The 13,638-nt window shown below is 34.0% G+C and overlaps 2 protein-coding genes and 1 pseudogene across 2 annotated transcripts; all 3 read right to left on the bottom strand.

Moving 5' to 3' along the window:
• Nucleotides 1-708: 708 nt before the first annotated feature.
• LOC125209219 (protein CPR-5) lies at nt 709-4,814 on the bottom strand. Its single transcript, XM_048108822.1, has 5 exons — nt 4,425-4,814; nt 3,569-3,625; nt 3,274-3,309; nt 2,305-3,174; nt 709-1,455 (listed from the first exon to the last, which is right to left on the bottom strand). The coding sequence occupies exons 1-5, from the start codon at nt 4,791-4,793 to the stop codon at nt 925-927; spliced, it is 1,863 nt and encodes a 620-aa protein (XP_047964779.1). The 5' UTR covers nt 4,794-4,814; the 3' UTR covers nt 709-924.
• Nucleotides 4,815-5,829: 1,015 nt separating this feature from the next.
• On the bottom strand, nt 5,830-6,608 carry LOC125216192 (nuclear transcription factor Y subunit B-1-like). Its single transcript, XM_048117848.1, has one exon. It carries the CDS (start codon nt 6,483-6,485, stop codon nt 5,946-5,948), a length of 540 nt encoding a protein of 179 aa, XP_047973805.1. The 5' UTR covers nt 6,486-6,608; the 3' UTR covers nt 5,830-5,945.
• Nucleotides 6,609-11,258: 4,650 nt separating this feature from the next.
• On the bottom strand, nt 11,259-12,344 carry LOC125209344 (annotated as a pseudogene).
• Between the last annotated feature and the right edge of the window lie 1,294 nt (nt 12,345-13,638).

Raw genomic sequence — 13,638 nt, 5'->3', positions numbered from 1 at the left:
CCACAATGGAATCAAATCGTACTTTGTCCATTTCCTTTCACCAGATCACACCACGAGCGCTTGCGGTCTTTCCCTCGAGCTAGAGCCTTCTCGGAATGTTCGACAATACGTATCCATATTTAGTCCAAGCATATCCTCACGCGAACATCAGCTTGTGTGATCATCTTTTCATCATCTCGAGCATGGTCTCCAGTAGTATTTTCTTGTCAATCTTTCAATAGTTGCATTTGGTAATGTTATAAAAACAGATGACATTACAAAAAAAAAACTCATTCCTGAAAATTAGGGATGACCCACCAAGCCTAATTTGATACTCCATATTGAATTATAATACTCCATCTGTCCCATTAAAAACGAAACGTTTTTCTTTTTTGATTGTCCCATTAAAAATGAAACGTTTCCTTAAATAGAAACAACTCTATCTCTACTTTTTCATGTATCTTACTTTTTCATTAACTCACAAAACCACACTACATAAAATTCCGTGTCAATTTTCAAATGTTTCATTTTAAGTGGAACGGAGGGAGTATTAGATTAGAAGACTAATTTCTATTAAGAAAAAAGCACAACTGGGGAATTAGAACAAGGGAAGGGTATCTTTTATTGCAAATATAGGTTTTTACATTTTCCTTAACATCATTTCACTAGCATTAAAGTAGGACCTAGTAAAATTAGATGAAAGTAAAACTATGTAGAAGAGAAACAGTGTAAGGCAAGACAACTCCACATTCCACAAAACAGGTGGGAATCTTGTTATAATTAATTTGGCATGTATATCACCAAATCTACACTTCCTCAGTTACATAAAATACTACAACACCTAGTTGGAGAAATTATATGATACATTGATGGTGTTGACAGGAATAATATAGGGCCAATCTACAACAAAACACTGCTTTATGTGCTCTGCTCTTGGAGCAACTATCAATCTTCTTCAAATGTCAAGAGATCTACCGCCTGCGACGTAAAATGCTTAAACCAATCCGAAGGGCTCGCGAAGGGCATGAAACCACACAGCAAGGGGAGAAATAGCAGCGTAGCATAGAAGAGTGATCTTCTCATCCAGTAAGGAAACACGTGATTGTGGTCGATCCTTTCAGCAACTATGATAGGCCCATTGAGAATAATATACAAAGTAGAATGGAATGTGTTGGAGAAGAAATGCAGCAAGCATAGGGCTTCCCAGTAGAATAACCAATGCTTTCCGCTGCCCCCCAATGTGTCGATGCAGAACCTCCCTGCGTAACCACATCCCACCCCTAAGAGCAACAGTATGAAAGTGACCGGCATTGTCTGATGAGAAGACGATGATCTCTGAATGAGTAAGAAGGCAATTGCCGCGATCATTATCACACCAAACAACATGCGACTGAAAACTTGAACTTGACATCTCAATAGCTGCACGCCAGAGTTGAAACTTGACACTGCGTTCGGCATCCACCAAGATTTAGACTCCTGGACAAAAGGAAAGGTGTTGAGTTATAATACAAGCTGCAACAGAGGGCCATTAAGACACAGAAACGGATCGAGTAACATCACTTCAAGATAATGCTCAGATCAATACGTTTTCCACAAGTACCAGTAGCGCTATCCCACACAGCAAATACGATACATAGTCTTGGGGATAACTCATCCCCAAATGCGAGAAGGCTTCCAGTGGTCATAAGCCCACATCAAAGCCCATACTTTAGCAATGTGAAAAATCGACCAGGAAAATAAAAGATGAAAGAACAAAGAAGCTGCAACAACGGTGGAAGCAAGAAAATTAGAGGAAACAAATAGAAAAAAACAGAACCATACAACAATGTGAGAAGAAAATTAATGCATGTCTACTGGCACTTTAGAAAGAATAGTCCACTTAAAATTTACTCTTTGAACTTGAACTTATAAGATGCATCTATAAATATTTTAAGGTAGTTGAAAATCTTACGGCCATTTACTAATAGTGGATCCCAAATACTAGTGCGGAATGAAACTTTCGGGAAATCACTTATAATTGAAGTACATTAAAAAATGACCAAGAAACGCAACTTCAACAAATATTCTTCCATCACAAATAGCACATCTGACATGGATTACCAAACAACCTCTTAATTTCTTATACAAGGCATGTATCATGTATGGCACACGTACTACTTGATGTTAGTGCTAGAACTTTTTGAAATCCAATCATAATAAAGGAGAAACATAGTGAAAGATAAACAATCGAATTGGCAAGCTTTGATGACAGCATACACGTAAAATCAAATATACAAGTTGGGGGGATATCATCATGAGATAAGCTAGAGTAAGAATAGTTTGTACCATGTAGGGAGAGCAAGCTTCAGTAGCTTCGACAATTCTTTGGTGCGAGTAGACATATGTTCCATATGCAAGTGCGAACAACATGATGATTAGACCACCAACCAGAAAATCTAAGCACTTCTTGAGTAGCTCCACTTGTCTTGTATCTTGCATCTCAGTTTTGAACTTTTCAGCTTTGAAAGAAGCCTTTGAGATACCCATTGATAATTTCCATCTCTCGAGAATATTGGCATTAGAATTCAGCTCTAATTGTCTTTCCTTAAGCTGCAATTTTTTCATGATAAGACCAATCTCAAATGTCTTTAGCTCATTAGAGCGAGTCTGCTCCTTGACCGATTTTTCAATCGTGCTTAGCATAGAAAAGGACCTATGGCTTGGAGAAGCACAGGCTAACTGCTGCTCAGTTCTTTTATCAGGCAGAATAAGCTGTTGACTTATCATATTCATCTCATTCTCATTCATTTCTGAGTGAGTATGGCATTCTCCGTCAGTGCTATTTATGTGGGGAAATGGCGCTGGGACATCTCCATTATATGAAAGGCATGACATGTCACCAATTCTACAATCAGACAAGAGGTTCCCAGCTTCACAGGTATTTCCTTGGTATTCAGATCCTTGCTGTTGTTCGGTGATATTTGCACGCACACATAATTCTTCCTCTGTAGCCTCAGGAGGACGTGCAGAACCCTTATATGTGTTACCACATGTCATATTGCTTGTCACTGAGCAAGAGCACCCTGCAGACCTTGCTCGCCGGAGTTTTATACCATCATCTTGAGATGAATCACTGACTAACTGCCAAGTCATCAATGTACTCCGAAATGATGTCTCAAAGTTCGTCACAAAATTATTAAATTTGTCCCCAAAAACCTGCATCAGACAAACAATAGATGGAAAAAGAGTTTGGCTACAAGGTTCGGGACAACAAAATAGTTCAAGTAATGAAAGCAAGGTTACGACAAGACTTACATTTCCTAGAGATTCCTTCACAGCCAGACCACAGATCTGTAAGCAACACGGAGAGTAACATTATCAGTTTTGCATGCTCAGAAAATATAAAATGTAAAGATACATAAAAACAACAAAAGTTGATAGATACAATCTCATCAAATGAATATGAATTGTTTCACCATATGTTATGTTAAGCTGCTAAATCATACGACAATGTAAATTCCGAATAACTCACAAATGACTATATTTTTTATAACAAACACAGACTATAAATTAAGCAACATATTTTCATTAATAAGAGTAAAGACTGTACCGCAGAAAGATAATCCACCGACATATTTTTTCCAGATGCATTTTTCTTCTCCAAGACCTGAAATTAATATGCAACAATACCACATTAAAGATTGTGTTAGCTCGTACTAATTGAAAAATTACATTCACACATACAAAAAAACTCATCTGTTATGTCCACAGTCATGCATAATTCAATAAATAATGCAAATTATTTATTAAGAAGTATAAATAAATACCAAACAATCAAAAGAAAAGAGAAACAAATTATCGTAGAGAAAGGATGACAACATGATAGCGAACACCAGCTCAGCATCGGGTATCAATGTTAAGCTATTAATGGAATCAAAGTAAGCCATAACTTCTTAAGAATATATTCTTAATAAGTAAGATACTTCTCACACATTTATGATGTGTCTAATATGGCATCAGAGATATCAAAACACAGACTGTAGAAGTGGGAATTATCAATAAGTAAACTCATATATAAAGCTACCTATCCATTAAAAAGATGCCAATCCTACTCAAAGGCCAAAACTTTATCACATCAACCAGCTATTTACAAAAACCCCATAATCTATTCTATACTAAAATTCATTCAACTATTCCCAAGCACCCACAACTCTTCTACAAAATCAGCAATTCAAACTTACACAACAACACAATCTGAACCCTCCAGCAAAATAAAGAATCTCATTAGTAAACATTCTCAGATTTTCACTAATTGAAGTAACCTCTCATCCAAGTAAGACATAAATTCCACTAACGACAAACCACTTCAGAAAAAAATTCAGAATCAACACAAATTGGGTAAAAAAAATAAGCCTAATTTTATGCAAAATAACTCAACTTTAAATAATTAAACTGAATTAAAATACCTGAGCGACTACAACGGCAATCGACATTCCAAGAGGAAGGCCGAGGGCGTCAACATCACTCAGCCCGACATTTTTCGGGCCCGCAGTCAGCGGCCCGACTCGAATTCGCTTGGAAAATCTGGGAATTTTGATGCCCTTTTTCGGATGCGACGCCGCAGAGCTACAATTACTCGAAGAATCTAATGATGCATTGTCCGAAACTACTGTTTGTTTCTTCTTCTTCTTATTCTTAATCTTCCTTCTTGCTGTCGATTGCGGGCCGTCGATTGTGCGGCTGCTTGATGCCTCCGGAGGGTTTGTCACCGCCGGACCATCAGTGGCGGCGCAGCTCTCCGGCGATGCGGCGCGGCGGTGGAGAGGAGAATCCATTTTTTTGGAGGTTTTGTGATTTTGAAATTCGGTCAATTAAATATATTAATAATAAATTTGAACGATTTTGCAATATTTATAAAATTCTACAATTTCGTTTTTTACACTGAGACTTCTTTATATAGTTGTTTGTGGCCCATACTTTTCCTGTATTTGAATTTTGAGACGTTAACTATTCTATTTTAATCGTTTTTAAATAGAGGAGAGTAATTGATTTCCAAAAGGAATAATTATATACTCCCTCCATTCCATAGTAATGGAGGCGTTTCTTTTCGGCACAAATATTAAGAAAAATTATGTTAGGTGAATTAAGTAAAGGGAGAATAAAGTGGAAAATGAAAAAGGTAGAGAGATGAAGAGAAAAAAAAAATTTTTTTAACAATTCAAATCAAACGTCTTTCAGTTTTTTAATCTATGTAAGCATATTTCACTATTTGAATTCAAGAAATATTTCAAAATTCTCCAATTTAGTATTTTACCTTCTATATATATGTTCACCAATTAAGTATTCTACCTTCTATAAATACATATACAAACGCGTCTGAAGTAATACCAAAAATGGAATTTATTTTCCTTTGTATAAATACAAAATTTCACGTTTTGTCACCCTAATTATAACTATATATGCTCATCAAACGATGGCCGATAATTAAATAATTTAATTATATTATATATAGATAAAAGTACGCTGTAGTTGTCTAAATTATCGCACTCAATATTTCTTAATGATGTTTCGTTTGAGAATTTAATGAGTTGTGACTTCAAATTATTATTCATTTTATCTTTATCCATCATTATCCTGTATGGCATTTAGTTAATCATGCATATGTCACCAATCAGTTCATCTTTGATGAGTGAATAATGATTACAAATATTCGTCTTATCGTTTTTCAACGCTTTCTGTATAATTTTATGTTTATATTAAACAAATCTTGCTCTACCATTCTTTCGTCAACATACATCGTCGAATTTTCTATGCTTTGCGCGTGTAAATCATACGCAAAACCCTCTATATTATCACAACAAAACATATATATGAAAATCAAACTAATCAACATACATGTTAACTGAATTCTTCATTTAGTACATAGTCCTAGTAATTTATAGTAGAAACAATATAATTCATCTTCAATTCATCTCAAAGTTAATATCTCACCACTCAACACCACCACCCTCCGCCATAACTCTCCCGCCACCAAATTCAATCAACACACCACCACCACTCCCAAAACCCTGCAAAAAACTAGGGTTTGAAGCTATCTTCTCAGCATCAAAATCAACTTCACAAGGAGACGAAGCAGAAGAAGAACGAAAGACTCTTTCGTTCTTCTCGCTCTTTTCCCTCGTCTCCCCTTCGCTCTCTCTATAACTACTAAGATAGTCCTTAAGAGGCACAACATAGTCGTCGAATCCAAGGGTAGTCATGGCCCACAGCAGATCATCGCCGTTGACAGTCTTCCGCTTCTCCCTCTGGCACTTATCCGAGGCCTCCCCCGTCACGAAGCTGATGAACTCCGACACGCATTCCTGCACGGTCTCCTTGGCTTCCTTGGAGATCTTGGCGTTTGCGGGGAGGGTTTTCTTCATGATCCGGCTCACGTTCGCGATCGGAAGGAGCCTCTCTTGGTCTCTGATGCACCCGTCTTGTGATGGTGGTGATGAGGGGCTGTTTGGGATTCTTGCTCCTCTCATTTGGAATTGGGATTTTCAATTTTTGCAGTGTTTGAGTTTTTTTAAGGTTTGGAAGAGAGATATTAATAGTGGAGAGGCGGTTTTGATGGTGACACAATTTGGAAATGTTTGGTGTAAGTTGAATTTTATAATTTTCAATTTGGTTATAGTATTATTCTCTATTCAGAGATTGAGTAATACATATAGGTTGCGATAGGGTGACACAATGCTCTTACACTGTAATTAACACTAAATCTCGACCATTAGATGAGAAGATAGATAACTAGGATCGAAAATTGACGCACTTAATTCAGTGTAGCACATATCTGTTTATATACGACATTTGAGAAAAATCAAGAAATATTATTTTAATTCTTTATACTACCTCGGTCCTCCAAATTTTGACACACTTTGACCCGACACGGATTTTAAAAAATGTAATGGAAAGTGAGTTGAAAAAGTTGGTGGAATGTGGATAGTATTAGTTTTATATAAAATGTGAGTAGGAATGAGTTAGTGGAATATGAGATCCACTACTAAAAATGGTAAAAAGTGAAGTGTGTCATAGGGACGGCCCAAAATAGTAAACTGTGTCAAATTTTGGGGGATGGAGGTAGTAATTATTTTAAAAATGAATCGGCGTTACCAACAACTTATTCAACGTAACAATAAACTACTCCTATATATCTACATAACAATAAACCTTACAACAATAAATAATAGACCAAATGAATGATGATAATATGGAGCTTTTTGAACCAAGTGTTTCTCAAAATTATGATAATATAGAGCTTTTTGAACTATTAATTTTTTTTTTTTTTATCATAGTTAAAGTAACTATCGAATCATACTACTATTAAACTTTTCACATGTCGAATGTATATATAATTTTTACATCATATCTTATTAGTTAATTAAATACATGAACATAATTGAAATTTAGACGTATCTATAATTGACTTCCTTTTCCTCGTTTGTTTATTTTCAGCCGGACGCATGAATAATTGAATATTCTATATATATACGATCGTTAAACAATTAATTGAAGGCTGTATCTGACTAATGAATTGTAAAATAGAAGCAATTATAGTTCAACTATAAAAACCCACAATGTATATGTGATTAAAAGTCAACTAAAACAAGAAAGAAAATTTCTAGCCCGTTGCTCGAAACCATATAGATCTTCGCCAAATGGCACAATTTGGTATAATAGTCGTATATTTACTAAAATACCTTTGATGCAATACAAAAGTTGGTTTTATATTCAGTTCATACTAGTAATTAATATTGATGATTAAAATTTATAGTAACAAAAATCGTTTTATATGCTATGATTTTAAAACATAAAAAAAGGCTATGAAAATGTTGTCAATGGACTTAAAATTATAAAATTAAGTTACACATAATTTTGTTGACATTTCAATATATTGTGTTGACTTTATATGTTAATATACACTGCGTTGATGAGTTAGCAGAGTTAGCAACTTAAAAAATTAGCAATATAACGCACCTTATTTCTTGATTATAAGTATAAATGGTTATGTATAGGATCTGATATTGAAGAAACATCCAAGTGAAAGTGATTAATCACATCGAGACAATTCGTAGGGTACCTTAGATTAGACCATATACGCTCACTTCATCCTACTTGGAAAATAATGAAAAAGGATAAAAAGATTTAGAATTGATAATTAGACACTCATGTAAATTTGCAATTTAAAGTGATTCGACCTATTATATAATGCTATTATCAATTTATCGTTGAACAATTGTTGTTACAAGTTACAACTCGTATAGGTACAAACACATAACGTCGTCGTATCAAATTTTAACTCAGTATACACTCAATTGTTGGACATTCAGTGAAGAATTAACAACATGAAAGGATAGTCTGCGACAAAATGTGCTTTAAAATACTATATATGGTCATTTTTGAGTCTCTATGTCAAATGAAGGATTCTCAATTTCAATCTTGTGGAAAAGTAGGTAGGAAAATTGAATCTTCAGTTTGAAAATATTTGTGTTTTCATGTTGAAAACACTGATTTGGACAATTTTTTGTAGTTATGTTTTTGATATCCTATTTCTTTCAAGGCTCGAATTTGTGAAGATATCCTCCATCCATGGAAATATGGTGTTATTATTCGTTAGTCCACCAAAAATATGATGTTTTCATTTTAGGACATAACTATTTACTATTTTATCATCATTCACATTTAATATCTACAAAAATCCACTGCTTTTACTTTTTTTGAAATCAACACCTGTAAACCACTACTTATACAACATCTAAGTTATTATCTTTGAAATACATCTCCCACTGATTTTAATATTGTTCTCAGTTTAATTTAGGTGATATTATATCTACGACATCCGAAAAAATCAACGAAGATAACATCCCCTGAATTTTATTATTTTTCTCAACATATTTAGCAAATCATCAATATGAAACAAGTATGCACCAAATTAACACCATTTACAAAATAGGAAATAAAAATATTTTTTACGAGAATGTTGAGAAAAATGTTAAAATTCATGATTCGTGACAATTTATTTTTTTATAGTGTTAATGACTTTAGAATCTAGATTATTGTCTAACATTTGACTATTTTTTGTATTATACCTAAGGTTAAAATTAATTAAAGAAAGACTTAGACAACTTAATATCATCACTAATAACTAAGGGCATGTTTGATAAATTAGTAATACCAAGATAGAGAATTATATATGGACATTTCTAATTGTTTGATATCATAGTTAAGCTTAACTCAAAGCCCAATATAAGGCCAGGGCCCTATCTAATCTTACCAAAATTATAACATTTACCTTGTTTATGTATCTCACCAATTTGTCAAGTTAAGCCATGTTATTTAATATACAATACAAATTTACATAATTTCTTTTCTATCAAACAACAACGGAAAAAAATCATATCTTTGCATATCTTGACATGAAGCCCGTATTTCTTATCTTGTTTTACATATCTTCTTATATCCCATCTTTTGTATCAAACGAGTCCTAAGTATATATTTATAGGGGAGTGATCAATGGCTAACTAATTAACAATCACAAATTAATACCAAATCATAGCCATTAAATTAGAAGATTTAGTGGTTAAAATAATACCACATGGATTATATTTTAAATAAAAAAAAGTATTTTAAATAAACTTAAAGGACATTAATGCCAATTCTCTCTCATCAAAATTATCTCAAAATTTTAAATTTACGTAACTCTCTCGATTTAAATTACTTTTTTGCAAAAAATATATCATATTAAAGATAATGTTATAAGGATTCCAACGAGATCTTAATTGCATATGTTCCGATGATGTTCGGGTGATGAAATTTGATAAATTATATTTCAATTTTCGTACATGTTGATAAAACATATTTTATCAACCAATGCAAAAAAATCTCAATATAGTGTAGGTAAAATATCAATAAAACTGTGTTAATATTTTCTTGTACTTATGTTGATATTCTCATGTCATATTGTTGATATTTGTAATACATTATGTTGATATAAAAAAACACACATGAAAATTATCATATTATAACATAATGATGATATTACCCTTTTTGTTGATATTTTGTATACTATTTATTGAAATTTGTGAGCTTTATTCTCATCCATTTATTTTAAAATCTAAGAATGTAGATTTAATCTTAGTTTTGGATTATGGTGATATAAGCCTTAGAAGAGGATCCTATATTTATATGGTTAAATACTTAAATTAATCAGAGCCAGCTAGGTGATCTACCATCGTCATCTTTAGACCGTGAAGCACGCGCCTACGTGCCGGCCAGTTAACACTATTTTGCAAATGTGACTAAATTAACTTAATCTAGTGCACACGTCAATTTGAATTTTACACATTTCTCATTTATATATGACTTTGTAAGACTGAAATAACTTTTTTTTTCCTTTTAGTTGGGGAAGAATGAGCATTGGAATTGAATTCGAGTTTTGTTTCAATTTATATAATTACATTGTATATTAGACTGACGAGCCGTGATCTAGGGAAACCACTATTTAAATGTATAACTAAAGAACACGAATTTAGTTCATTATAAGAGCAATTTAGTTCACTGCAGCCATTATAGTGAACTAAATCCTTCACGGAGTAAAAACTTCACTGTAATGGTGTTTTGGTTCATTCCTTGTTTTCAAATTCATATCGTGAACTAAAACGCCCATATAGTGAACTAGATCAAAAATAGATCATTTTGATCTAACAGCTGGAATTTGTTTTCTAGTTATGCACTTAATATTAGTTATACTTTGATCATCTCCTAGAAGTAGCTCAAATCCATCCATTACTGCACGAAATTTTTTTGTATGGATAGAGAGATAAAAGAATAGTATTATGTTTTCTTTGGCTTCTTTTAATTGTTTGTTGTAATTCATATCTCTTGTTGAAACTAGAGCTTTAGAAAACTTCATCATTTTTACAATCTGTACATGCAATCATGCATTCTGTGCTAGGTGAAATATTATGAAGGGAAAATCATTACTTTTTTCGACTTGTTTCTTTACATTACTATTATGTTATAGCATGAATGCAGATCAAAGTGCCCCACATAAATAATCTATGAATCTAAGTCCTTTCTTTAATGAAGGCTCCAAAATTGGATTTTTCAGAAAGTTTTTAATAAATGGAGTAGAAGTGAAGGGCTAGGGCAGTAATTCGAGTGTCCGAATGATGAAGTTCAACATGATCGATTGCCAGAATTATGTGTCAAGAAGCATAACAAGCAGATTTAGGTTTCAAGTGTTAAAACAAAGAGTTAAAGAAGAAAATCAGAATTCATCAAGAAAACATTCCGCTCTCTTGCTCCACCGCGGTGTCCATCTCCTTCTCCACCGTGGGGGGTTCAACGGGATAGTATGAATAGTGCAGCTCTCCAACATCATCACCAGAGAGCTTCTTCCATCTATACGGTGGCAACACCACCACTGGCTCCATCACGGAATGTGGCATGATAGATTGCTCTTCTAGCCAGCTCCGCAGCCTCCTCAACAGACAGATCATGGCGGTATCTGTAACACGAGCCAGGAAGAAATATAAAGCAGCTGCAACAGGATGTTTTCTTTGCATCACCCAAATACAATGAAAATGAGATGTTGATAAGAGAATGTGAACTCACCCAGTGTCCAGAACACCATAAGCATAGGGAGAACCGGACCCAAATGAGAATCTGGTGCCTTGAAGCAGACCACCATTGCTGTCGACATAATAAAGGCCAGGGCCCTACACAAAAAGAAGAAGTTTAGGAGTTATCTATGAAAACAGAAGAGCTTTTGCAAAATTCAGCATTACCTTTTCATCATGGCCAGCTATCATTGTTCCAACGGACAAACCCTTTCCTCGATAGGAACACTGCAGGATGTTCGCCAACAATTTTGAAGCTCCCGCAACGGAAATTCTTCTCTTATTTGCCAATTCATGTAAACGACACTGAAACATGCATGGAACTGAGTTACTAACTTTCCAATTCATGTACACCAAGGGAATATGTATGGATTGACTCACCTTCATTCCAAGACTTGTGTGCCAGTTCTGGCAGTCTCCAGCCATTGTACCAAGCATGTATGGATTGATTTCTATAATTTTGTTGACAGATTGTGATGCTGCAAGGTACAGATTAATCTTATACAACCAGTTTCACAACTCATATTCAAACAAACAAATAAGTAATAAACTGAATAAGCTTATACCACTAGAAGATCAAATAAGCAAGGCCTTGCAAATATATCCTCCAATGCTGGCGCGGGAATCAGCAGCCACTATGACACCGTGTTTGAATATAAAAGCCAGAGTTGTCGTTCGCTTTGCCGGCATGGAGGGATCAAGCCCACTAAAATCGTTCTTCATCATGGTTCACTTCACAAAAACACAAAATAATCAACATATATATATCCAGATTTATACATCTTTAAACCCTCAGTACTCTAGATGAGTTTAAACCCTAATAACAGGAAGAAAATCGAGAGCTGAGATATCAAACTACCTGATTAATGGAAGGAGAATTTGAGTGAGCGATTGTTGAGAAATAATTGAAGAAATTGTTACGATCAAATTGTTGGGAAATAAACACAGGCAATCACAAATACGAAAGAAATTGAACACAAGAAATTGTTTTTCACTATATGATTTCAGGATGAATTTACAAGGGAGCACCTCTATTTATAAGCAAATAGAGAGCTTAATTCTATTCAAACTAGGAAACATATTTCACAAGGAAATATTTCTAAGAAATAAATCTCTCACAAGTAAATACACTTTAAGGAAACAAATTCTAAATATGGTACGAGATATTCAAATTGTTGGGAAATAAACACGGCAATCACAAATACGAAAGAGATTGAACACACGAAATTGTTTTTCACTCTATAAAAGCAAATAAAGAGCCTTAATTCTATTCAAACTAGGAAACATATTTTAAAAGGAAATATCTTCTATGGAATAAATCTATCAAAAGGAAGTATACAGGAAACAACTTCTAAATATGGTAGGAGATATTTTAGGCTCCATAATTAATGAAGAAAATCGAGCGCTGAGATATAATGGAAGGAGAATTTGAGTGAGCGATTGTTGAGAAATAATTGAAGAAATTGTTACGATGAAATCGGTTTCGAATTCAGTTGAATATAGAAATCAGAGCTTATTGAGAATTCTTGTGGTACAAGATACAATTGGAATTGATAGCAGAAATTGGGCCGGCCCATTAAGAGAAGTTGGATCTCATGTTTGGGCCCAACACTCATGCGAGAATAACACACATGTAAACAAATTCCTTGAATTAGTTAGAGCGAAATCATCCAAAAATGCAGTTTAAATAGAATAGAATTTTGTGTATCGCACAAGTGATACACTAGTTTATATCATCCGGACATGGGCATATTTTATCTCTGTCAATAAAACAAGTACAATCCGACCATTTATTATATCGAGCTTATTAAGATATTCAATTGTTTAACGATCGTATATATATTATATTATAGAATCACTACAAGAAAAAAAAGTCTAAGGACGCTTTTTGAGTTAATTAAGGATGCTTTTTTTGTTTCTAAATTAATCACCGACTCTTTAAAAAGTGTCCTTAGTGGAGCGTGCCAAATCTAATTAAGGACGTTTTTAAAACATGTCTCCAATATATTTGGGACGCTTT

This window comes from Salvia hispanica, chromosome 3 (assembly GCF_023119035.1).
Source record: "Salvia hispanica cultivar TCC Black 2014 chromosome 3, UniMelb_Shisp_WGS_1.0, whole genome shotgun sequence".
Lineage (NCBI taxonomy): Eukaryota > Viridiplantae > Streptophyta > Magnoliopsida > Lamiales > Lamiaceae > Salvia > Salvia hispanica.
The sequence above is the reverse complement of the archived record's forward strand: the minus strand, read 5'-3'. Positions and strand labels throughout refer to the sequence as shown.

What these genes read in the sequence shown, in the direction of transcription:
- LOC125209219 (XM_048108822.1), bottom strand. Translation starts at nt 4,793, where the DNA reads ATGGATTCTCCTCTCCACCGCCGCGCCGCATCGCCGGAGAGCTGCGCC. An exon ending in CGGTGGATTATCTTTCTGCG is followed by an intron (nt 3,310 to 3,568) that starts GTACAGTCTTTA and finishes TGTTGCTTACAG; the next exon opens with ATCTGTGGTCTGGCTGTGAA. An exon ending in AAGCTTGCTCTCCCTACATG is followed by an intron (nt 1,456 to 2,304) that starts GTACAAACTATT and finishes CCTTTTGTCCAG; the next exon opens with GAGTCTAAATCTTGGTGGAT.
- LOC125216192 (XM_048117848.1), bottom strand. Translation starts at nt 6,485, where the DNA reads ATGAGAGGAGCAAGAATCCCAAACAGCCCCTCATCACCACCATCACAA.